Source organism: Pteropus alecto, unplaced genomic scaffold (assembly GCF_000325575.1).
Source record: "Pteropus alecto unplaced genomic scaffold, ASM32557v1 scaffold131, whole genome shotgun sequence".
Classification (NCBI taxonomy): domain Eukaryota; kingdom Metazoa; phylum Chordata; class Mammalia; order Chiroptera; family Pteropodidae; genus Pteropus; species Pteropus alecto.
The window spans coordinates 6754551-6780344 of record NW_006434709.1 but is presented as its reverse complement, the minus strand read 5'-3'; the positions used below and the strand labels follow the sequence as shown (position 1 = coordinate 6780344).

At 36.0% G+C, this 25794-nt stretch overlaps 1 protein-coding gene across 1 annotated transcript; it reads right to left on the bottom strand.

Annotated features, from left to right (window-relative positions):
• Positions 1 to 14158: 14158 nt before the first annotated feature.
• PELI1 (pellino E3 ubiquitin protein ligase 1) lies at positions 14159 to 25665 on the bottom strand. The gene is made up of 6 exons (XM_006909550.3): positions 25527 to 25665; positions 23868 to 23997; positions 20746 to 20847; positions 17404 to 17601; positions 17122 to 17310; positions 14159 to 16566 (listed from the first exon to the last, which is right to left on the bottom strand). The coding sequence occupies exons 1-6, from the start codon at positions 25595 to 25597 to the stop codon at positions 16000 to 16002; spliced, it is 1257 nt and encodes a 418-aa protein (XP_006909612.1). The 5' UTR covers positions 25598 to 25665; the 3' UTR covers positions 14159 to 15999.
• Positions 25666 to 25794: the final 129 nt, after the last annotated feature.

Below are 25794 nucleotides of genomic sequence, written 5' to 3'. Positions count from 1 at the left end.
GATATTCAACCAAAGAATTTGCCTTCCCAGTAAACCCTTGTACCTTTGGCTCCCCCACCCATTGAGTTGATGGCATACGTTGAGTCATGGGAAGGAAAAAAAAAAAAACAAAAAAACAAAAAACGCTGCCAGAAATGTAAGTCGTCATTTAGTTTTGAATTTCAAAATAGGATCTTAAAAAATTCTTAGCAAGAAAACAGTTTGAAATCAAGTACTTTTGATTAGCAAAGGCAGACTTTGTTGAAAGAAAAAAAATGTATTTGTATATACCAGTAAGGCAGAGCTTGGATAACTGCCCCTGAACAGATCATAGATAGTGCCAGGAAGAACACAGGATATGATGTCAGAGTCATTTTCCTATGGCTGGAAAGGAAGATAAAAGTTTAAACAGTAGGCAGGAAGTGGGGCGATTCAGAGGGTACAAGCACAGAGTTGCCCTCCATGAGAGGTGGGGAAGTCCTAAAGCAGAAGAAGTATGTACCCTGCTTTCCACTTGGAACTAGGCCAAGTACAGAGAAATGGAAATGCTATGGTTTGGCAACAAGAGGCCTTGAGACAGTGCTTCCCAGTTCTTGGGGGCCTGTGTCTGGTCTGTAGGAGATCCAGTGGGGGAATGATGAAGGCCGACAGGGTGAATAGGCTGGAATAGGCCTGCGCTTGGGTCAAGAAAGTACATGGTGGGTGGCCTTTACCACTGAAGACTGTGGCAGGGACCATGGCTGGCAGTAGCTGGAATCAATGTAGGCTCAAAGGCTAGAGACCACAATTTCCCCACCAAGGCAGTCCTGGAGGTCGGCAGACTTCCCCTGTACCTTCCCTGTAGTTTCTTCTCTACCTGAGCCACATTTTGGGAAAAGGAAGGGAGAGAGGAGAATTCTGGGATGAGAGAAAACCCGAAAAGACTGAGTGATTTCCCCAGAGAGACTGTTTTACAAAGTGACAGAGATATCTTTAATCAGAAAGATAAGTATTTTCCACCTACAATAGGAATGGGGGCTTTTTAGCAAGAAGTCATTTTAAAGTTACTATATATATATTTTTGTATGTCTGAATTTTTTTTAGTGTGTACATTTCAAGGCTGCTACATTAGGAAGGTCTGTATCATTACTGAATGAAGAGAACTCAGCTTGATGTATCTCAGCCAGTCTATAATGAAGAGAAGGCGAAGGAGGAAAGGGGAGAGCAAGGGTTGATTCTGTCAGCACTGGTTGCATCCAGGAAGGGTAACTAACTGGGGGACAAAAGAGAGAAAAAGACATTTGTTTCATGTAAGCAATAACTATTCAAAAAATAAATTAAGGTTTCTAAAAAAAAAAAAATGTAGATGCACAGAATCTGATATTCAATCCTTGACAATTAACATTAAATCTCTTCATTTCATCAGTAATCTTTAAGCCACTTCTCTTCAGTGTGCCCTGCGGTTGTTACTTTAATTCATACTGAGGTTGGTTTTGTAAGCTGTCTGTTTTGCCTCTCCAGCTAGCCCATGACTCATCTGTGCTTTGCACCCCAAACACAGTACCATACATCCTGTAGGTAGGCCATCCATCCTACAGAAGAAAACAATCCACGGACCCAGTCAGCCTAGTCTGTCACCCTGGAGTGAGGCATAGAAAGGATTGATGGAAGTATTTGTCCCCACTCTGGTGAATTCCACCCCCTTGACATCCAGAAATGATGGAGAAGTAGTGGATAGAACTTGGGCACTGGAGTCAAACTCACTAGGACTTACCTCTCCCAGATACCTGTTTGGGTCCTTGCGTAAGTCTCAAGTTTCTTCTTCTACACACAAGAGTTAACACAAACCTCATTGGGTTATCCTAGCACAAGGCTAGAAATGTTCTAATTACCTCCAATCCAAGAGAACAGAGTAATTGTTGTAAAACCTTGTATCTGGCCAAACTCAGCATACCTATTCTGTTTTCCTTGGTTTCTATCCAAGACATAAGTCCCTCCACTCATCTATCATATCTTACTCTCATTTACATCCTTCCCTATATTTTCACTTCCTTGACCCAATCTTCCTTTGCTTCCCTCTTTTATTAATGTTTTCATTTGCAAGTAACAGGCAATTCAAGTCTAACAGATTTAAACATTAAGGGCATTTACTGACTCAAGTAACTGAAAATTCAGCAGTGGCAAGGGCCTTGGTGTTGGCTGCAGTTCAGAGTTACCAAGGATTGGGTTTCTCTCTGTATCTCTACTCCGCCACCCCCAGTGTCAGCTTCATTCAAAGACTGGCTTCCCTAGAGGTTATAGGCTGGATGTCAGCAGCAAATGCGCCCATATGCTTTCTCATTACTTCGAGAGGAAATGAGAGGGAGTGAGTCTACAACCATCATACAAAAATCTTGACCTTCTGTTAATTGCAACAGCATGAACCAATCATGTGCTTAATTCACTCAGCTCCAAATTATTCACTCTTGAGCCAATCGCAGTGGATAGGGAGCTGGAACTACTGTGATTAATTTAGACCAGCAGTTCTCAACTGTGAGCAGTAATGACTCCTTAGGAATATTTGGAAATGTTATGACTAGGAAGGGGTGCCATCGGCATTTAGTGGGTAGAACCTAGAAGTTTAGAAAACTTTGCAATACACAGGACAGTCCTGTACAATGAAGAATTGGCCTGCCCCAAATGCCAATAGTAATCCTGCCAAGAAATACGGGCTTAGACCATCAGGGCACATTCCAAACCCCAAAGCTGGGGGTTCGCTTTTCCCTGAAGTACATAAGCCACACTAGGGCAAATGGATACCTGAACAAAAATGACTAGATCACTCGGCTCCTTCCTAATCTTTATTGGTTCTCTTCTGTCTTTACTTAAATCTCTCTTGACAATATCATTTACTTCCTAGCCCCATTTTGTTGTACTTAACCTAGATAAAACCTACTGTGGTAGTGACTCTTAGCATCTCCCAAGGTCTGGGCTCAAATTTTAATTTAAAATGAAACTCTATGATAACCATAACTTTATTATGGCCATCCATAATAAAGACTATATTTCTTAGGCTCCCTTACAGCTAGATGTCCCATGGGAGTAAGCTATATAGGGTCAATGGATTAAGGTAGGAGTGGCATATGCCCTTCTCCCGGTCCTTCTTTCTTCCTGATGACTAGAATGCAAACAAAATGGACGGAGCTGGAGAAACCATATTGGACCATGACATGGAAGCCAAATCTTGAGGAGAGAAAGCAAGAAGCTAGAATGAATCTTGATTCTTATCACTTTGATGCTCTATTCTAGACTTATTAGTCTACCTGGATTTTTATGTAAAAGAACAATCAACTTCTTTCATTTTTATGTAACTGTAATTTGGGCTTGTCTGTCAACCAAACACAACTATATAACAATACTGGATCAATCTAACTGCTCCCTCACACCAATACTGGGGGTTCTAGACACCGATGGTCAAATCACATGACTAAGCAAATCAGTGCTAATATCTAATACATTCTGCAATCTTATCTGGGTCCTCACTGCTGTCCAAGAATGTCTCCAATTCTCTCCAGTAGCCACTTCAAACCTCCTTTACACTCTTCAAACTTTTCACTCTTCCTTCTCCCATTTCTCTCTCATCAGTTGACCTCTGCTTATGTCAGAGGGAAGATATAAGAAATCATTAGATAAGAATCCCCCCTCTTGATTGCCCACCTCCAAGATTACTCATATCCGTAGCCATTGTTTTTTCCTATCCTCCAATTACCAAAAAAAAAAAAAAAATTAGCTCGTCTAAGGCTAATTCCTCCCCTGTGCTATGGATCCAATCTCCTCCATCCTACCCAGGAATTACCCTTTATCCATTATCTTCCTCCCCTACAGCACTTTCAGCTTTCAAACATCCTTAAGTAGATCCATTCTGCAAAAGAAACACAGAAAAACTTTCCTTCAACCTTGCATCCCTGTCGTTTTCCTTCTCTTCCATTCTTCTCCTTTCCCTCCTCTCCTCTTCTTTTCTCTCCTTTCCCTTCTCCCTTCTGTCCTTTCTCTCCCTTTCTTCTTCCTCTCTCTCCCCTCCCCTCCATATTCAAACTACTCGACTTTCCCGGGTCTCCACTTCTTCATCCCTCAGGATCTTCTCAAACTTCTGGAGCATGGCTTCTGCTTCTACCACTCCATGAAAATGCTGTCATCAAGGTCATGGACGCCTTTCTTGTAGCTCAATCCAATAGATACTTCTCAGTCCTCAACTTACTTTGCTTCTCAGTAATGTGACACCGCAGACCACCCCTCCTTAATGTATTCTTTTCTCTTGGCTTCCATGACATTGATTTCTTGTGGTTTTCTGTCTTTTCTCCTCTGACATCATTCTCAGTTTTTGTTATGGGTTTCTTTTCTTCTACCTTACCCCTTGAATGTAAATGTTCTTGTCTCTCTAGGTCACAGCTCCTGGAAGAGCTCACTCACTTGTAGGACCTTAGGCTAACGATCCCCAAATCCATTATATCCAAGGTGAATCTCATTTGGGGGGGGGCTTCAGACTAATACATTCCACTGCCAACTGAACAATATCACAGGTTATCTTATGGTGATCTCAAACAACATTCATTCTCTGCCTCCGGTCTTGTACACCCCTTCTCCACAGTACAGCCAGACTCTTTAGAAGTACAGATCTGATTTATGTTGAAGTGCATATTCCCTGATTCCCTACAGCTAGTAGGAGGATAAAGCTTAACACCTTGGCTTTTCTTACAAAGACTCTATCTGATGTGTCTCCTGCCTGTATCTTTGGCCTCTTCTCTTGCCACCACCCTCCTTTTACTCTCCACTCAGCCAAATTCAATTCCAATTCCTCAAGTGTACACCGTTGTATATTGGTACTGAGCCTCTGCATAAAATAAGCTGTTCCCTCTGCTAGGAATTCTCTTACCAATATCCCCCTGTCACTCTGCCCCCATCCTTGGCTCCTCCCTCTTCCTTCAGGTCCCTGGAGGATATTACTTCCATTTTGAGAGCATTCTCTGACCTCCTGAGGCTGGTTCAGTGCCCCTCCTAAGTGTTCTCAGTGGATCTTTATTTGTTATAGCACTTACGCATCATAATTGCTTACTTCTTTACTTTCTTCTACTGGATTTTCAGCATTGTGAGCATAAGGACCATGTCTATTTTATTCATCTTTATATCTCCAGTGCCTCTCACTTAGGTGATACTCAATATATTTTTATTGAATAAGTGAACCCAAAGTAGATATTCAGTATTCAATACATGCTTCCCTTTCCCTGTGGATAAACATGTCTGACTAGTCAGGCATTTAAGAGACACTCAGTGGAACAAACACTCTCATGGTGAATGAAAAGAATCGCTCACTTCAGACATCTTTATTTAATGGTTTTTTTTTTTAATTGCTAAGTCTAGCGGAGGACTATAAATTATGATGTTCATATAGAGAAAAAGATAAAATTAAAATCAGCTCTCACTTTCCAATTTGTCAATAAGCTTTCTTCTTTGAGTTTTCCCCAGAAGTTCCATAGGACAAAGAGAGAGAAAAAGGTGTATTGCAGCTGTCAGCAAAGACCCTCATTACTTTCCTATCCCACTCAGGAGTGGAGTCCCTCTCTCCTATCTTGTCATCTCAAGGTTGCTAGAAAATTAAAAATAGCTCTTCATCCTTCATGAAGGATGAAGGGTCCAGCTCTGCTCAAATATTCAATGAATATTTAACTGAAGGTTGACAATATGCAGGTCATCCTCTTATTTTTTACAATCTCCTCAGATTTTATAAAGGATCAAATCTTTGTCTCCTGCAAATATTTTATTATCTCACAGAGACCTCCCTTCAAGCAGGTGGGGGTGGTGGCTTACTCTATTACCAAAGACCCTCTAGCCTTTAAGAAGCAGAATGAAATCAGATAAATAATTTCAGTCCCAACCATACAGGTGCAAATCACATTACTGATTTAAGACAACAAAAATAATTTTGTTCTGAGCTGGTTTTTCTCATTATATTGGTCATGATGTATTGCACTATTGCACTATACTCTCTTATCCATTCATTCCAGTATATACTACCCCCTGGTACATGTTTGCTGGCCATAGTGTAGTTCATAGTTTTTCTCCATGGGAAAATAATTGGTACAGAAAGGAGATTAAAATTTAGATTAAGAAATCAACTCCAATTTTGCTGAGAGAATGGATCTCCCAGAATTCCACAAAAACACAGCACTACCTTGTTGGCACACAAAAGTTTAGTTTGCTTAGACCAAACACTAGTAGACAAAAAGCAAGTGCTGGCATTTTAGAAATGCTGCGTTGTCTGGAAATGAACCATGCAAACAGAAGCAAATGAAAGGGGGCCTTAAAAGTCAATGTATTCTTGCCAGCCTGGCAGATGATATTGTCACTACATAAGATTCTATTTTGTTTAATCATACCTAGTTCTCTAAATAAGGACTTCTATCATCTTTCCACATAAAGAAAAACTTTAAAGAAACAAAGTCACATAATAGATTTTCTGAAAATGTTCTCACTTTTAATGAGATGTAAACTTGTTTTTGTGTAAATCTTCTCTATCGAATATGGGGTCCTGTGGTGACAAGGGGTACTTACAAATCAGACCAAGGATATTTGAGAATCCAGGTTAATTGGTAGCTCACAATGGCAGCTCTAACGAGCAATGATAATGACAAAAGTCAAATTAATGTAATATTTCAGACTAAAAATTTAGCCTACTACACATATCAATTCCTTCATTTGCATCTCTCCCATCTTATTGTATATTTCACTGGTACACAGGCTTACTTCGTCATTATGAAGAAATTCATGAAAAGGTTAAGATCAACTTTTCATCTGAATTTCCATTACAACCAAACATTTCGGCAGGTCAAAAAGATGTTCAGACTGGTGCCACTTGTTGACATATAATTAAATTCCAATACAGGCTAATAGGGACCATTTTTTGGAATTTGTTGTTAAGGAATTTGACATGTTGGGTCACTGCTCTAAACTGTCTCCCAAACTATACCCTTTCAGCTACGAATAATTTGGAATATCTTTTCCATTAGCCATTGAATGATTTAAAAGATCCTTAGACTGAAGATAATTTTTTAATTTATTTAAGATTTTTGGACTCTGTTCTATTTCAGAGAGGCTACTGAGCTCCTCAACTGAGAAGCCATATATTTTATTAGTCTGAGACCATCTGCTTTTACAAGTCTAGTTCCACACACAGGACCAGTACCAAAGTCCTAAGAAACTAAGTCGAGGTAGAACAGATATTAATTCACTAATACCAAAGAGTTAGATTACCTTGTTCCCATAGGATAGCAGCAGGTAATGAGATTCATGACCATAGATAGAGCCAAGGAGTTAAACATAAAGGTATGTTACAAAATTATGGGAAATACTGGCTTCAGTATCATTGGATCCTTTCTGAAAGGAGATGGCTTATCTTGATATTTTCTAAGTCCGCTCAATCATTTAGTCTCTAGTTTACTTACAGTGAATAAATGGCCATTGTTATTTACTTTGATAAAGGACCCTCTAAGGACTAGTAGTATCTGAGGCCAGACTGGATTAAGGCTTGGACTCTTGCTTTGTGTTTGTGAAATTCTATCCAGACATTTTCAATGGTCCTTTTATATTTAAAGAGGAATTAAAACACTTTGGTAAATAAATATGACTATATTTAAAGTGAGTAGCAATAAATGTACCTTCAAACTCTTATTAACTCTTCAACTTGAAAAATCCTTTAATGTACATAATATCTAAGCAGTAAATGTTCTTTTAGTGCTTCTCTGCAAAAGGCCATGCCTCAAGAGTAACATCTTTGACTTTCATTTCATCACAAGTATCACTTCATAGTTCTACTGTTACCTCCACAACTAGATACCAACTTTGCATAGTACACCTGATTCAGGAATTCTTGCCTCGGTTCTTTGAATTAATTAATCAAAAATATAATTAACATTTGCATTCATGCCATTGTGACTAATATAGAAATTACATTAACAAACCTGTTAGAATTTACACGCTCAAGTGAACATTGAACACTGTTCTTTTAAAAAAGTCATCTTGAAAAGGCTATATTTACTTCAAATTGCAAGCAGATGTTTGGAGTGTGTGTGTGTATGGGGGGAGCAAGAGAACAAGTGCTCCAAGAAACTGCCTGTCTCTTGATATTATGATTCCTTCCTATAATTTCCACACTTGGACATTTGGGTAATTACTATGGGGCCACAATATACTCTCTAAACCTGAAGCCCAGCCCCAATCATTGTGCAACCTCAACTTTAGAAGTAATTACTTTAGGACTAATATGTTACCAAGTGGGGAATTCCTCCCATTACTCCCTGCAGCCACCTGAGCCCACCTCTGCTTTGGGAGCTCCTACTTGCTGTGGGAAATTCCTTCTCTTGTTCCTGTACATCTAGCCCAATTCAACTCCTGTCTCTTCACCTAGGGATCTGTTCACCATAATTCAAGATTTAGACAATGGGGTTCAGGGTGCTGTTATTATTCAATTACATTGTAGATTAAGAAAAAATTTTAATTTCTTGACAACATAGTAATTTTTAACATTTTGATAAGACACAATCACCTTTCAAATACTCATTTTCCAAAATTCATTTGACAAAGAAGCCATTTGAAAGTGTAGAGTAACTAAATGTGTTGCACTCCTGCAGAGGTACAGTATGCAAAACAACTGTGCTAACTCCCCATTAAAAAGAAAAGTAAAACAAGAGCCTTGTCACTGGGTGGGCACCCATGCTGGTGAATGAATGATTCATGTAGAGTACCAAAGAGTTGTAAGTGGAACTACTGAACAACTCTTGATTCTCTCTTTCTACTCTTGTCTTTCATTTCCAAACTAGGCAGACTTTCAGTGAAAATATTCTGAAGCGGACCATCCCCTATATTTGGAAACCATTGTTTATTTGACAAGAAAGCTGATGGTTTGACTCTGTTGACACTTAATTTAAAAATAAAAACTACTAAAGTGCAATGTACTTATCTCTGTTTCAACAAACAGAACATTTAACTGAGTCTTGGTGACTCAAGTTCATGACAATCGAGAGTATTAAGATAGACATAGGAGACCCAAGTTCTACTAATAGATTCGATTGGTAACCACTTACCTGACGAACTCTTGGTTTCTCTTCCGTAAGTTAATTGCCAAGATCCCTTCTAGTTTATATTCTATATTTTTATTAATAGTTATATAGTAATATGATATGGTATGACTTCAGAAACTTCTAAGGTGGGTAGATTTTAATTTTCCTTTTCAACCTTGGCTGCCTTCTGTGCCCTTCCAAACCAATAACAGGCTCAAAAAGTTGAATGTATGGATGACATACCTTTTTGGCTATAATTGATATTTCTTTTCTCCAGTATAATCCTTTTTGTTCTTTTCTGGCACAATCCATGGGTTTTCTTCTGTAGCCCTGTCAAACGTCTAGTTACTGTTACCTTTTACAGTATCTCTACCATTTCCATTTTTGTCTTTTCAGCCAATGAAAACACATTTTTTGATCAAATAAATAGCTTCTGAAACCTTTATTCTTTTGACTGCTTTTGTTAATGTTACTATTTAGAGACTGTGTTGGTAGCTTAATGGTTCAGAGTTCTAACTATTTTCTATGATTATCTAAAAAATAGTTTCTGAGCATCTACCATGTACCAGGTACCATGACAGTCCTTTATCACCTTGGAAAACAATTCCTTCAGTGTGTTCCATCATTAAAGTGGGGAAGCAGCATATATGACACCAAAAGCACAGACAACAAAAACAAAAATAAACAAGTGGGAGTATATCACACTAAAAGACTGTGCATCAAAGGAAATAAATTCAATTGAAAAGGCAACCTATGAAATGTGAGAAAATATTTGCAAAATATATTTGGCAAGGGATTAACCTCCAAAAGATGCAAGAAATTCCTATAACAGCAAAAAAGACAAAACAAAATAATCCAATGAAGAAATGGGCTAAGGGCTTGGATAGACATTTCTCTAAAGAAGACATACAGATGGCCAACAAATAGATGAAAAAGTGCTCAAAGGCACAAATCATCGGGGAAATACAAATCGAAACCACAGTAATATGTCACTTCACACTTGTCAGGTTGGCTATTAGCAAAAAAAAAAAAAAAAAGACAACAAATTATTGGTGAGGATGTACAGAAACTGGAACCCTTGCCCACTGTTGGTGGGAATGCAAAATGGTGTAGTCACTAGGGACACAGTATGAGGTTCTTCAAAAAATTAAAAATAGAACTACCATATGATTCAATAACACCATTTCTGGGTATGTATTCAGAAGAATCAAAATCAGAATTTTGAAGAGATATTAGCACTCCTGTCTTCATTGCAATATTACTCATAAAAGCCAAGATATAGAAACAACCTAAATGTCCAACAGATGAACGGATAAAGAAAACATGGCATAAACACACACTGGAATACTATTCAACCTTAAAGAAGGAAATTCTGCAACGTGACAATATGGATGAACCTTGAGGACATTATGCTAAGTCAAATAGGCCAGTCAAAGAAAGACAAAAATTGCATGAATCCACTCATTTAAACGAATGGTACTACTTCCTTGGATGTGAATTTCTCTGGCTGCGGGACTAGAAATGCTTGAGTTTCTGCGGTAGTGGATCTGTTGCTAACTTTTCAAGCAGTTGCATAGATCTTGTAAATATTCGTGTTCCCCTTATTGAATAGCCTATTAAACATCTTTACACAAAGTTGATTTGTGACTCACCTTGAGAAAGTTTTTAGGCCTTCATTAAATCTATTTGTGTACTCATGCCACTTCTGGTCCTATCTTGTTATAATGCCAAACTATTTTTCTTTCATTCTTTCAAAAAAATTTTAATGATTTTAATCTTAATTATAATTTTTATAAACGACCTTAAATAATTTTTTGAAAAATTGCAGTAAAGGAATAGACTTCAAATTCCATTAAAAAAAATGCAGAGGGTAGGAAAATGTGGTGGCTGTGTATACAGGTATAAATCAAGGCTTCCAAGGTTCAAATTCTTACTCCTCTAGTTACAAGTCATGAGAACCTTGGATAAGTCACTAGACATCACTGTGCCTGGTTTCTATTGTATGATAGAAATGGAGATAATAGTTCCTATTCTCAGTTGTTTTGAGTTTTAAATATCATCAGTAATATACTTAAAATGGTGTGTTTAGGATAGTTTGACAATATATAGCAACCACTCAAATATTAGCTGTGAGTAATTATTTTAGGGGGTCCCCAACTCCCAGGCTGCGGATTGGTACCGGTCCGTGGCCCGTTAGGAACCAGGTCGCACAGTAGGAGGTGAGTGGCAGGTGAGCTCCCCAGCACTAGCATCACTGCCTCAGCTCCACCTCAGATCATCAGGCATCTATCTCATAGGAGCACTGGTCTCTGGTGCCAGAAAGGTTGGGGACCACTGATTTTAGGCTATGGTTTAACATTTACACAGCTAGGTTTACAATCTAATGTCAACTGAAACAAACCAGCACTCCGATCATATCATCTAACAGAATGTTTGGACATACTTTACAACGATTACTAAGAAAACTCATTTGATCTTACATACTACATTTTCTGTTGACAATATTATCAAATACAAGCATATCTCCTTAAGGGAAGCTGGATATTAAAATCTAGACATATAATAGGTTCAAAAACTGTTTTCCATAAACATTTAAATATTAAAATATTTTAAAGAAACAAAACACAACTTGTGCTCTGCCACTGCCAGAAAGGCTTTGAAGCAGTAAAATATTATGATTCAATAAAAGTGAGGACTTAAAAAAAAATACAAAAGCAAAGGAAAAAGGTCTTCATTAGTGGGGAGTAAAACTGTATCAGAACATGTTGGCTAAAGGAAGTTACTGCAGTTGAAAAACAGAACTTTATTTCCTGAGAGGGCAGCCAAAACAAAGAAACATGAGAGGTGTCCCAAGTTTCATTAAAGGAATCCCTCATTAATCAAGAGGAGTAATTTTTTTTTTCTTTTCTGAGCTAGCATAGAATACATGGAGAACACTGATCATAATAGTTAAGACATTTGATAGCGGTTAAAAAAAAAGCAGAAGACAGTTTACTTGTGGCAAACATCTTGCCTAAAAGGAGTCTCAATCTAATGTCCAAGACTAAGTTCCTGATTCCACGATCAGTAAATCCTACCCACAAACTGCTCTTCTCTTAATCTCTTCTTTAATAAATGGCAATTCTGTCTTTTCAGTTGCTTAGGCTGAGCTGAATCAGCTTTGACTCCTTTCCTTCATGCCCATCTCGAATCTACCAGCAAATATTGTCAGTTCTGCCTTCAGAACATATCAATTTGGGTCACTCTGCAAACTGGCTCCACTTTGATGCAAGTCACTGTCACTTCTCTCCAGGATTACTGCAATGGTCCCCAAACTGGTCTACCTGCTCCCTACCACTTCAGTCTATTTGGATCCCTTTAAAATATGTCAGATCATGTCACTTCACTGCTCAAAATCCTATGGCCTCCATCTCAATCAAAGCGCTCCAAAATCTATTTTCATCCCCACACCCCATTTACCTGTTGCTTTACCTACTACTCTTCCCTTTTTCATACCACAGAGCCACACTGCACTCTTTGGCATTATAGAAAATATTATAGAAACACACTTCTACTTCAGGACCCTTACAATTGCTGTTCCTTTTGCCTAAACATTCTTCTCCCAAGTAGGCACCTGCTTCAGCTCCTTCAGATCTTTATCCAAATATCACCTTTCCAGTGAGTCTTTCTCTTGCCCTCTTATTTAATACTGCAAACACTACACAAACACACAATTTTGTATCTCCCTTTCCTGCTTTATTTGTCCCTTCAAAACTGTTCGCTATCTATCATGCTGTCTCTTTTATTTTTCTTATTCACTTCTATCTTTCCCACTAGAATACAAACCCTGTGAAGGGAGGGGATTTTTTCCCCTGCTTTATCACCTAAGTTTAGAACACAGCTTAACAAATAGTGGATATTCGAATAGCTGGTGTAAGAATGTGTGAATAAAATTTTAGGGCATGGCCTTAACATATACTTATGTAAGAATAATTCAGAAAGCAGGAGATAGAATATAGTTCAATTATGTAGTATTTTGGTGATTCAATTTGCTACAGGGGTTAATGCTTAGAACATAAACACAAAAGAATGGATCACAGATCTTTTAGCCAGTGGTCTCTAAAGCAGGGTAGCACAAGATGATCTATTGGGATGAGGGACCAAAGTGTTAGAATTATATTTACCTTATAAATTTAAATAAATAACCAATGAATTTTCACAGTGCCCTTACGCAATATATGTGTCAGAAGGGCAGCATGTATCATGCATGGCTCTTGAGGTACCCTAGGGAAGAATGGAGTGGGAATACTCATGTTAGGTGTAATTATATATTTACATTATTATTTCTATCCTGTTTTACGTGTTTTATATTTTTATATGATAGAAATAAGCAATTACAGCTTCAAGAAGACAATCTGGTAAAAGACTCTTCCCTTCTGGATATTTACTGTCTAGCTTCATGACTCTACCATTGTAGATGAAGGGAAATTTAATTCCCTGTATGAAGTAAGGAACATTTAGATATTAAGATTGCTTTGATAAAAAAAAGTTAAGCCATAAAGAACATCTTTCTTGCTAGTGCATTTAGGAGACCTAAATACAACTTCTTCTCCTTGGCCAGAATACTAACATTCCTCTAATACAACTAAGTAAAAGTGTTCTGTTAGGCACTGGCAAAATGACAGAACAAATATTCAAAATGCTTGAACAGAAAAATATTGGACTACCGATTTAAATTCAACAAGTTTTCAAAACACGAATTTTATAGAAAATGAACCAGATTTTTCTCAGTTGGTAGGAGGAAATTTGGGCACTTTGGGAAGAACATGGTCACTGAGTCACTATCTAAACTGTCTAGTATGTAACTTGCAAGGAACCAACTCTCTAGCAGGACTTAACTCTGAAAAGGGCCTCAATTATTCAACCACTAAACAAAATTCCTTTATTAATAAGTAAGGGATGTTTTCCTAAGAGAACCAGAGATTGAAAATTGTACCAAATTGTACCTTTAAATGCAAACTTCTCATTTATTTCAAGTGAATATTTCTGAAGTGTAGGGCAGAACGGTCCACAAGTTACCACTTCTGTTTTCTCATTCTGTTATGCAAAAACGAACTCACAGAGACAAATTTAAATATCTATTTTGAAAAGTATTTACTTAGTTTGAATAAATTAATTGCAAATAAAAATTAGCTACAATATATAGATTGAATAGAAATGACTAGAACAAATACAACACAGGATTTGATTTCCTTGCATTAGTCACAAAGCATGTGACAATCTAGAAAACTTCAAAATTAATTATATTTCTTTGAAAAGGGGGTAACAGTAGTTACTGATACATCACAACTAATAAACTTATAATACAAGTTTCCTGACATGCATTTCCTGAGTGAACCCAAATGATGATTTTTAAAAAACAAGGAAATTTTGACAAGTTGAAGTAAAATGAAATAGTTCATGGCTTCTAAATAACAGATGTTTTTTAAACCAAAAGAAAATTCAGAACATCGTTATAATAGGATAAATTAAAGCTATGCTACCATACGAAATTTTGCTAGTCAATTAAATATTACACAATTTTTCAAACAAAAGGAACATAAATCGAAAGATTAAAATACTGATTCTGTCTAATCTAAAAGTGTATTGATTTCTACAAGTGCCACAGAGTGTTTGATGTAGTGCAACTGTCTATACTTTCCTTGTGGTGCAATAAGAAAAAAAAAAAAAGAGGTGGGAGAAGAAACCTTTTCTTGCTCCTGAGAGCAAAAAAATTTATTGAAACTAGAGAATAAACAGACCATGCAAGCATGTCCCTCCACTCTGCTGTCAATGGTCCTTATCTGCCAACTGAACATTTGAGTCACACTGGCAGCTTTCCATAGAATTCAAACCCAAAGTTAAGGCTGGTCTGCTAAGTCAAAAAAAGGGGGCACTACCATCATTCAATGCTTTGCATCTCTTAGATTTCTTAATGTCTAGATAAGGCCAAATACAGAATAATTATTTAACAAGCATTTCTTTTTCTAAAAAATCAAGTCACTCTCTTTTCTTGTTAATTTATGCTTTTTCTCATGGGAATGATTCTTTTTTTCTAGAAACAGCGAACAGATGAACCATAGTTTGTATCTGAAAAATAAACTTGCCAAATGTTGCTGATACTAAAAACAGATTAGTTATCATGGGAGAAAAATAGATAATCTAGATTAATTGCATATTCAGAGGAGCATATAAAATGTTTCTTAGCATTAAGTTTTTGTTATAGTACTACACTTGACAGAAACATTAAGGGAAAAAAGCTTTCCTGATTATCTTCAATGTGGTTAAAAACAAACAACTTGTATACAACGGTAATATGAATTTGATTTTACAAAGTATTCTAATTTACCGAATTCCATATTTAGAAGGGGGTGGGGAGAGAGGCTCTCGTCCTTCTTCCTAACTTTGCAAATCCTTGAGCTACGCTCTAAACTACCATTCACACCAAGAGTGTGACACCATCGTTACCATGCTACTCTATCAAGAACATTCTAAGATCTTTTCTATAATAAAGATAAATAGAAAAAAAAGTTAATATACAATGTTGCTGTATTTTACAATGTTCGCAACAAACTGTAAACTAACATAGTATGAACCAACAGTACCCTCAGTTATACAAAACAATTTTCAACACTGAGGATGGGTGATTCAAAAACACTATAATGAAGGCATCAAATTAGACTGTCTTTTTTCTCTTCAAAATAGATTTTAAAAACTCAATTCAGAAGTCTGATAATTTCAGAAATTCCTTTGCTTGAGTTTCCCAGATTTTTGCTCAAAAATTGTTACTATTTATTATAAATGTTTAAAAAATTTCTTCATCTTAATGCAAATGACCAGATCAGAGAAATTGTGACGTAGACAACAGGTTGAAAAACCCAACTCGCTTAGCTTATAAATTTATAATGCAGTCCTGGAGGACAACTGTATGTTAGTCTAGAGGTCCTTGGAAAATAAGTCTGATGTAGCCTTGTTCACCAGCCAACTGATGTGCACAAAAGGGACAGGCTGCATGAAAAGTATGAGTACCGTGAGGAAGTGGGATCTGGGACCAATAGGCAGTTGTCTTTTCTGAACACACATGCCCACATGGGCTAAATGCATGGGTTGGAGGACCGGCGTCCACATAAAATCCAGCTTCACATCCAAGCCACAGAGGGACATAGGGACCAACAGACCTACACATAGGACATTCACGATCTTTTCCATCACGTTCTTCTTTGTTTCCCCAGTTATGATAGCCATGCACGTGGCCACAATTTAGATATACCCATGGTTGTTTCTCATCGACAACATCTTTCCTCTTCATACTAGGAAATGCCAGTGTGTTGAACCCTACAGGGCACTGAGGTCGTGCTGCATTGATTTCCTGTCTTAAAGCTTCTAAATGCTTCACTGTAGGAGTGTGGGAAAGGCCTTCTGCAGTACGCCACAGCAATGTTGCACCACAAAGGTCAATTAACGAGCCATCTTGTAACTGATTGGTTTCAATTTCCACCTAGAGGACACAAGAATCAAAAAACACATTCACCACTGTGTTTTGGATTTTTACGTAAGGGTGTTGGTTTTACATGATCCTTACTCAAGAACCAAGATCGTCTGTAACTGTTAATAAATATTTAAGAAACTAACGACAGTTGTGAAAAATATAAGTTTGAAAATCAAGGATAAAATACTGAGCAACTTTATAGCAAAGATAATTTATGATTAAAACATCTGGCTAATCAGTAAGTCTAATATTTCCAATAAATATTATGGTCAAAGATATACAGATATAAGTAGAAAATACAGAGTGCTGTTTAACTTAGGAAAGCTTAGGTTTTAAAATATATTAACATAATAGGAAAGAATACATTTTTAGCGTGTCCTAATTGAAACATTAAGATATTATCCTCTAGTGTAGTATTTAGCAGTCAGTGTTTGATAGTCAGACTTAGTACTCCGTGTCAGCAAGAGATTTAAGAGTTTTGGGGAATATGTACGTAATGCAGTCAGTCCAATTTGCCCTATGTGTTTACTGTAGCTAAATAAGAAGCTACATCTCAGCACTTACCATTTTTCCTCTCTGCTGGGCTGATCTGGTTTCACGCAGGCTGAATACATTTCCACACACGGATATTTCTCTCCAGATTCCAGGCTTGGAGTCTTCTGTGAACCCATTACGTGGATGCATAACAAGAACACCATTAGTGGTTAAGCCATCCATCTGCCCATCCGATGTCTTCCATTTGGCAGCCTTCTCCTAGTAGGAATAAGAGTAAGCTTCCATTTATTTGTAATTTGGAAATAGAAGTGATTATAAAATAATGCACCAGTTAGAAAAAAAGCTTTTTACCCCAAGAAAGATGTTTTTTGATGAGTCAAATCCTGCAGCATAAATCCGTGCTGTGTAGGGGGGATTCCGTTCACATATGATTCTACAGGCAAATCTTGATATAGTGCTTTGCACTGACTGTGTATCAGAATTACTTTGACTTCCAGGAACTGTGTCAGTTACTACAAAATCAATGGGACTTTCAGTCGACCGACCAATCTAAGGGAAAAAGAAATATCTATAAACCTATTCAAAGGAACACAGTGGAAAATCCATTCAAGAAAGAAGCAATCAGGTGAAATCATTAAGCCTCTGAAATTTCTAAAGCTCAAACTTATATTTAACTCTGGGGGCATCTATACCCTTGAAAACTAATCTATCAGATTTGCTCTGATATAATAATCACTTAGAGTGTAGAATTAAGTGGGTATTTATGACCTAGAACATGTGAAACCCTCAGGGAATAGAGTTTAGGATGGCTGAGATTTCTAGATGGCTATAGATTTTAATTTTAACCCCTTAAGATGGAAAAATGTCTAATATGTGTTACTCTACCTTCTTGAACAGAATATAGTTAACATATAAGTAAATCTTTTATAACTCCAGAATATGACTATAAATAACATCTATATTCAGCTGAAGTACAGTGATGTCTTCAAGTGCTATAAAAGCATACAAGAACACCCATCCTTATATTAAGGGCTTACACAGCCTTGCTTTGGGGTCTTATGGATACTTCACAGATTTTCTTTGTCTTTTCTGGTAGGTTGTCAGTTATCGTTTCTTGCTGTTGGGCGCACTTGTCTCTAGCAGCTTACGCCTCCTCTAACCAGCTACTCTTATTCTGCTATGGATTGAGAAATCAAATAACCAAACTTCAAAGAACCTTTTCAAAAGGTTCTTGGTAAGAGCCTAAGGGACTCTCCAGGGAGCAGAGAAAAGGAATTTCAGTACTTGACTTATCTGGCATTAATTTTACATGCCTAGATATCCTTTTTATTTTCTTCCTGGTTCTTGGCCGTATTTCAGAGACAAGGTTCCCAGATAAGAGTTCTGGTGCATGAAATGTCAGAGAATTAAAAACGTCTTCAGAGTACTAGCTAGTAAATAATTTCATTTTGAAAAATGAAAGTTGAAAAGAAAAAAGGAAATCAGTGGAATGGATGACAGACCAACATGTGTCACAGGGTTTTAATGTAAACATTTTAAAATGTTCAGCTCATTAATGTATTTATTATGAAGTAATATCATAAAATTGAAGAATGTGGATACTGGAAAAAAAAAAACAATTCTCTACCAAGATGATGACTCTTAAAAGTCATTCTCTGCATAACTGAGCCTCAAGAATTCCTCATATCAGCACACTTTTGGATAAAACTCTTTAGTGTTTTTGTCTTATCATCAAGTATAAAGTCTTTACTTGGTTTGGATAGTTTTAAGAGGAAATTGATTGACAAATATAAGATTGGATGTCCCTTTTCCTTATTTTAAAGATAATGATATGCAAAGAAAATGGTGTCAGGCTTTTGAAACTAAAAATTTATTTCCATAAATAAAAATACTCTTTTAGAGCCAAAAGATGTAGGCCAAGGAATGGATTGAGAATTGATATTCAGAGTCAAAATATTCGGAAGCAGAATTTATTTGGGAAGAGAAAATACTGATTTTGATCTGGGCCTTGGAGAAGTTCTGACACATCAAAGCAATTTGGTAATGATTGGTAAGAAGGAAGAAATCTTAAGTATCTATAAAGAGAAGAAATCTGCATGATTGTGATGATATGCCAAAATATAATTGTGTTAAGATAGACTTTAAATTTCTCCTCTTTCTAATTGTTACTACTAGCTTTAAAAATACAAATCTTACCATCTCATTCTCTCCCATCCCCATTAAAAGCCTCAACAGTTCCTTACAACTTATCTAAACTTATCCGTTTCTTATTTCTGGTAATAATTAGAAACCGACTTCATAATTTGCTTCTCATCTACCAACCCAGCCTAATTTCCTATTATTTCTGTTCACACAAAAAGTATATTCTAGCTACAAGCCACTTATTCATCAGTCTTCTACCATGCTGTGAACTTCTTTGCCTTTTCTTTTGTCAGAATGCCTTTCTGCTGGTTGGACTGACAAAATCCTACTCAACTTGATAAAAAGAAAAGGTCCAGATAAAAAGTCACTACTACAAAGTCTTGTCCTCACCCTTCTTCAACCCGATCAGAAGACTACTTCAGTGTAGCACTATGTGAGTGATCAACTTGTAATGTCTCCTTTACCTCATAGTGTCAAGCAATGCTACGAGTTGGAGTTTGAATATCTGATGGCTTGAACAATAAATGTTCTTGTTTAGAAGGAAAGCAATCCTATAATGCTTATAAAACCAGTTCTTCAAAAACTGGCTAATTTATCAGGGCAGTTTCTGATATATCTCAGGTTTTGATGTAGAAATATATGGATTTTCCATAGGTATAATGCCTGTAGAAAGGGTATGATCAGTTTACTATTATTGGGAAAAAAACATCTATTTCTGTGTAAAAAAGCGAAAATCAAATATACCGCAACTTATTCAAGGACCTTCATAAGATGGTGACGATACTATTCTATAATTCAAGATGCCTCGTTTAATCACAATTTTGCCCCCAACTAACTTTGTAATCTTTAACTTACGAGGTTTCAGTAACTTTATTAACAAAAAGATAAGGGGTAAACAAATAAATACAAAGTACTTTCTGAAACTAAAATTCTAGTCTGTGATCACATATCTAGGTAACATTTTGATTTTTAAAAAGCTAATTAAACACATTAGTTTTAACTGGTTGTCAGCAAAATGTGGAAAACCACCTCAAAGCCTGTGTTACGTTCTCATTAAGATCCAAACCTTCATCTTCATTAAAGATGTTATTTATTTTTAATTTTTTGGTAAAAGCAACATCCATATTCTAATATTAACTACAGAGACACTATTCTAAAAATTCAGTATTCCACTAAAAGGGTTGGGGGGAATGAATGACTTAAAAGAAATATTTTGCTATTGGTTATAATTAAAGACATCTCCAAACCTTTCACATTCGTTCAATCTTATAAAATGAAGAAAAACTGAAAAGTCATTGAGACAATAATTATAAGAAGCAACATTAACAGGAGGTATAGAGTGGCTAAGTAATGTTTAGCAAGAATTCTGATTTCAGAGATCATCTCTTAACCGTGCTACACTAACTTCCATACATGGGGTTTAGAAATAAATATTTATTTTAATGAAATACATTAAAATATGATAATCCTTAATCTGACAATAGCAAAAGTCACTGACAAGTTTTAACTTTTTTTGTTTTTAAGAAAAAAAAAATTCACATATTATAATACCTGAAACATATCAGTGTTGCTGTCATGAGTATATTCAACCACCACTGTCTGGGCCCGAGATAAGGTATATGATATGCTATGCTGGTCCTTGTTGCTTATTGCCTAAGGAAAAAAAAGATTAATAGCAAAAATTAGCGGGCAGCTCAATCAAATCAAATTTTAAAAAAGAAAAGTAATCTGTCACATATATGACATATTTTCCCCCTGAAATTTATGTTAGAGATTAACAACTTCAGCTGTGACAGTAGTTTCTAAGGTTGAGTGGAGTGTAGAAGAATACTCTGAAGTAGTTATAGAGTAAGAACATAATTTCACCATATAAAAACACCATAAAATTTAGGTCTTCTTTACAAGTATTTTAAATTATAAAGTAATCAAGACCAAATCTCATGTAGAAACTGAAAACAATACTCAGTACTTCTCTGATAAGGAGAAAATACAAAATCTTTCAAAAGTAATCTTACTTTTAAAGTAACCCAAAGAGTTTTACAAAGTTAACCAATAAGCAGAGTTAATTGCTTTTCCTAACCATTCTGTCACTCTATAGATGACAGATATTTGCCGTATACTGGATTAGATACAAAGAAAATTCATAGAATGATTAAACGTTACCAAAGGAAATTAATGTAATGCTTACGACTGTACTTCTGACTTATCCCAAACTAAAAACATTGCTAAAGAGAACTTTTCAGTTTTGTTTTCAGGCATTTTCTATGTATGTGAGTTGAAGATTACAGAGCGGGGAAAACCCAAACAAAGGAAGTGGAAATAGGTTGCGTAAAAGGAAAACAGCTACGAAGACACAAAAGAATGATTATACCCAGAGAGGTTAAATGAAAAAACTGTTTCTTAATTAGAGTTTTGACATTATAAAATTTTATTTGGTTTCAATTTGGAGCTAATCTGTAATAGATAGCGCCTTAAGACAATAGCTTTAAGATTAGATAAGACCATGAAATTTTCATATACTATACAAAGAGAATAAACAAATACCTGGTACTAACTACCTAGCTTAATCAAAGTTTAATAATGCCAGTTTTGCTTCTGATATTTTAAAAGAAATTAAACTCTACAGATATAACTGAGGCTTACATGTCCCTCCCTACTCCCCTTTCTTCATAGAGGTATTCAACCTCAAGAATGCAGCAGAGATCATTCCTATGCATGTTATTTTTTTACTACATATTTATGTATTCATAAACATTATATAATTGTTTTATAGGTTTTAAAATCTACAAGTACTTTAACTCAGCATTAAGCAACTGATTTCTGAATCAAATAATTGCTCAGTATTTTGGAAGTTAATTCTTAATGGCTAAAGAAATTTTAAAAACATAGGTTTTTGTATACTTGGAGATTATAATCCTTTTTTTTTTTTTAGTTATTAAACCTACTTAGATTGAGAATAAGGAATATATCAAGTTAAATTCTCACTGGCCTGGAAGGCAGGGCTTATCCATTTATCCCAGATGATTGTGCGACTGAACAGTTTTCTTCATGACCTCATACTACATTCTTCCAAATTTGAAAGAGGAAAGAGTCATTCTTTGGTCCCTAAGATTTTTTTTTTTTGTCCAATAAAGATGAAAGGGGGGCAACAATAAAAACATTAAGAGCATGGCAGTAAAAATGCAAGGAAAAAGTACAGAATAGGATATTATAGAGGTAAGGATTAGAAATATTTTTCATAATGATAATGGTTCTCAACCTGAGGTCGTATTAGCTATATAAGTGGCATTTAAAAATATGTAGGTGCATTTTTTTGCTGTCACAACGATTTGAGGGCTTAAATAGTATTTAATAGGTGGGGACCAAGAATATTAAATGTCCTGCACAAAGTAAGGCACACCCAAAATGCCAAGCACTCCTGTGAGGAAATATTGGAAAGATCCTCAGATTGCAGCAATAACCTGTTCACTTCTGCCACCTTAGCACATCCCTTCTCTGCAAAGCAGCAAAAGGGAACAGCTAAAAGAAACTGTCCCTTTTCTACATTCACTGGCTCTCAAACAGTAATAGATGAGGCCTAGTTAAGGCATAAGGACTCTTGTTTTAGACACCCACATTGGATATAAAACAAAGTCAAAAATCCAATTAACTTCAGGGACTGGAGCTATGACCTAAAACGAGGCATTATATGTCAATTTCTCTGTCTCTCATTTAACTTACAAAGATACACCTCCGGTGGTATATTAATAAAGATCCTGGGGCTGCTTAGCTAAAGATAATAGGTATTTCCAGAAGTCAAAGAACTCTTTGTAATTTTATTCACTTATTACAGTATCAAATTCAGTCTGTATTACACAATTGGAAGTAGAAGAATTCATAGGAAATGTGAAGATCTGAAACTCTCCATAATGGTCTATCACTCTAAGAAAAGTCCAAGTATCCTGAAATGGTGGTCCAGGTTCTGGAGACTTTGGTCTCCAGAAAAAGAAAAAGGGGCTAAACGCATTAAATAGGCAAGGAGATTGAAAACTTATGTTATAGATAAAGTTAGGTATTTGCTTTCATAGCTTTGATTCAATTTAATAATTATTGACGTCTTATTTTAAGGCACTATCCTAAAAGCTAGCAAAAAACGAAAAAATAAAAACAAGATCAGCCACAAAATCTTTGATAAAGACCCTTAGTGAAAGAAATTACCTCATCTAAAGATGCTGCTAGTACCTAAATAGCCTTCCTATACACTACATTCCCTGCTCAGCCTAGGCGAGGCCCCCTACTAACAGGGAACTCCTTACCACTCTGGGGAGACAGGTGCACAATTCTAAATGCTAGATAAAGCCCTGGCCCTACTCCCACCTTAAAACAACAACAACAACAAAAGAAAAGAAAGAAAGAAAGAAAAGAAAAGAGAATATTTTCTTCTAATATCCATCCACTCATCCCAGTTTGTCATTATACAAAAAAAAAAACTACTAAAACAAAAAAACTCCTGATGTCATTCTATACGGCAGCTCTTCAAATATCATGTCTCCAAAGTGTCTTCTCCCATCCAAACAAAAGGAAATTTCTGGTATAGAATGTGAAGGGAATGGTAAAGAATATAAACATATAAACATAAGTAGTCCAACTTCTCCAGTTAATTTACAGTTTTTGGTTTTTTTTTTTTTTTTTACCTTTGCAGCCTGAGGAGTACAAGCAATATGCACAGTGCTGGGCTTCACCCCATTTGCCTTAGGTCTTTTAAACAAAGCAAATCTACTTTTCCTCCTTCCTCTATCGCCGTTTGGGAGAGACCCATTATACCTGATGGGGGAGAAAAGTTTAGGTTATCTCTTGTTAAGAATCACACAATTCCAACAAATGTTTTACTTTGTTTTATACAATCAATCCCTAATTATCTTTTAGCACATTTTAAGTATCTCAAATTCCTTTTAGCAAATGCTAATCCCCAGAAGTCTGAGCATGAAACAAAATGAGATTCTTGCTGGCCACATTCCTAGTCATAGAAAGTATGTTCTAGATTATACGCACAAAGCTAGAATTTGGATCCAGGTGTTTGTCATACTTTTTTTTCATTCTTTACTTTGAGTTATCTATACTTTTCTTCTCTCTTTTACCCAAGATACTCAAGAGCTGATTACTGGCATATCTAACTCCTTAAGACTCATTCTATTTTTTTCTAAAGGTGAATGTTTGCATGTGCTAATCTAACTTTTAAAAGTACAGTATGAATTGTTTAAAACATAATCTCCTTTAATTGTGAATCGAACAACTTTAAAAAGCTGAACTTTTGAAATAAGGAATTTTTAGACTTAAGTCTCTGCTACTTGAATGTACATACACACTCACATATATTGGCAAAACCTGTTCAACTGAGAAGCCTGCTATGTAGCAGTTAAATATACTTTTGTTGTTCAGATATTATGACTATTTCTCCATGATAATATATGTGTCTTGAAGGTAAGCAAGTAAGTAAGGACTGAACTAATAGGAAAAAAAGTTCAAAACAAAACATTTGAGTGTTTACTATGTAGTAGGCACTCTTGGGTTCTATCCCAAACATCACCTCACTTAATCCATCCTCATAAAAACACTGCGAGACTGGCATCACTCTTTACTTTTACAGATTAGGAATTAAGTTATTCCTCAGAAGAATGAAATTCCTCAGAGACTCGGAGGAATAAAGTTATTTCCTGAAGGTCACACATGTGACACTGGCAAAGAGAGAATCTGGATCCAGATGTTTGTTGTGCTTTTTTTCATTCTTTACTTCTCTGTTATGGCACAAACAGTAGCTTAATATTAATCTCTCCTCATTTACTGTATCCCGCCCTTTACCATCATTGGTCAATCTGGGGGGAATGAGGCAAGGAATAAGGACATTTTGAGGTTGGAGGAGAATGTGATTGTAAAATGGCCTATTTTAGTGGCTGACAAAGAAAAGAAGGGAGATTACTCAGGCTGCCATATATAGAAATTATACTGACCATTTATAAAAAAATAAAGTCAGCTAAGGCAAATTTTTCTAAAAGAAGAAAAAGGAAAGACAAATGAAATGATTATGTGACTTTAGACAAATACATTTTTCATTTTATCTTTAAGAAGTTCTGTCCTTTCTGAGGGTGAGGCAAAGTTTATGCAGTATTTGAGCACTTAAAAGTGATGGCATAAAATGAGAAAAGAGCTTCTTGATTTGGTAATATTGCCTTGTAGCTTTAAATTCTTTCTGGAAATAGGCAGGATATAAATTCTTAAAAAAATTTTTTTAACCTATATGCTAAAATTCTATACATTGTTCAATTTTATGTGTCATCAGATTAGAGAAACCTTACCCTAAGACAATGAGTTCACCATATTTTACTGGTGCTTTGGATGGATGATTTTCTTGATCAGGAGAAAACATGAGCTTGGCTGTCTTTCTCAAATTTTTGTTCACTGGTCAGGAGCCTTGGACACCTTTTGCATTATTTCCTAGAAGAGAAAAGTTTTCATTAATAATATAAACAATGAATTACAGTTTAAATAAAAATGTTATTTTCTAGCAGTCTTTGTAAGCACAGTACTATATAAATTATCACATAATATACAAAGTATGCGACA

Bases quoted from the DNA above. Each gene is read 5' to 3' on its own strand.
- PELI1 (XM_006909550.3), bottom strand. From the start codon at position 25,597: ATGTTTTCTCCTGATCAAGAAAATCATCCATCCAAAGCACCAGTAAAA. The intron at 17,311-17,403 runs GTAAAAAGCTTT...TATTCCTACTAG, and splicing joins CAAAAAACATCTTTCTTGGG to GAGAAGGCTGCCAAATGGAA. The intron at 16,567-17,121 runs GTAAGTGCTGAG...TGTGTCCTCTAG, and splicing joins CCCAGCAGAGAGGAAAAATG to GTGGAAATTGAAACCAATCA.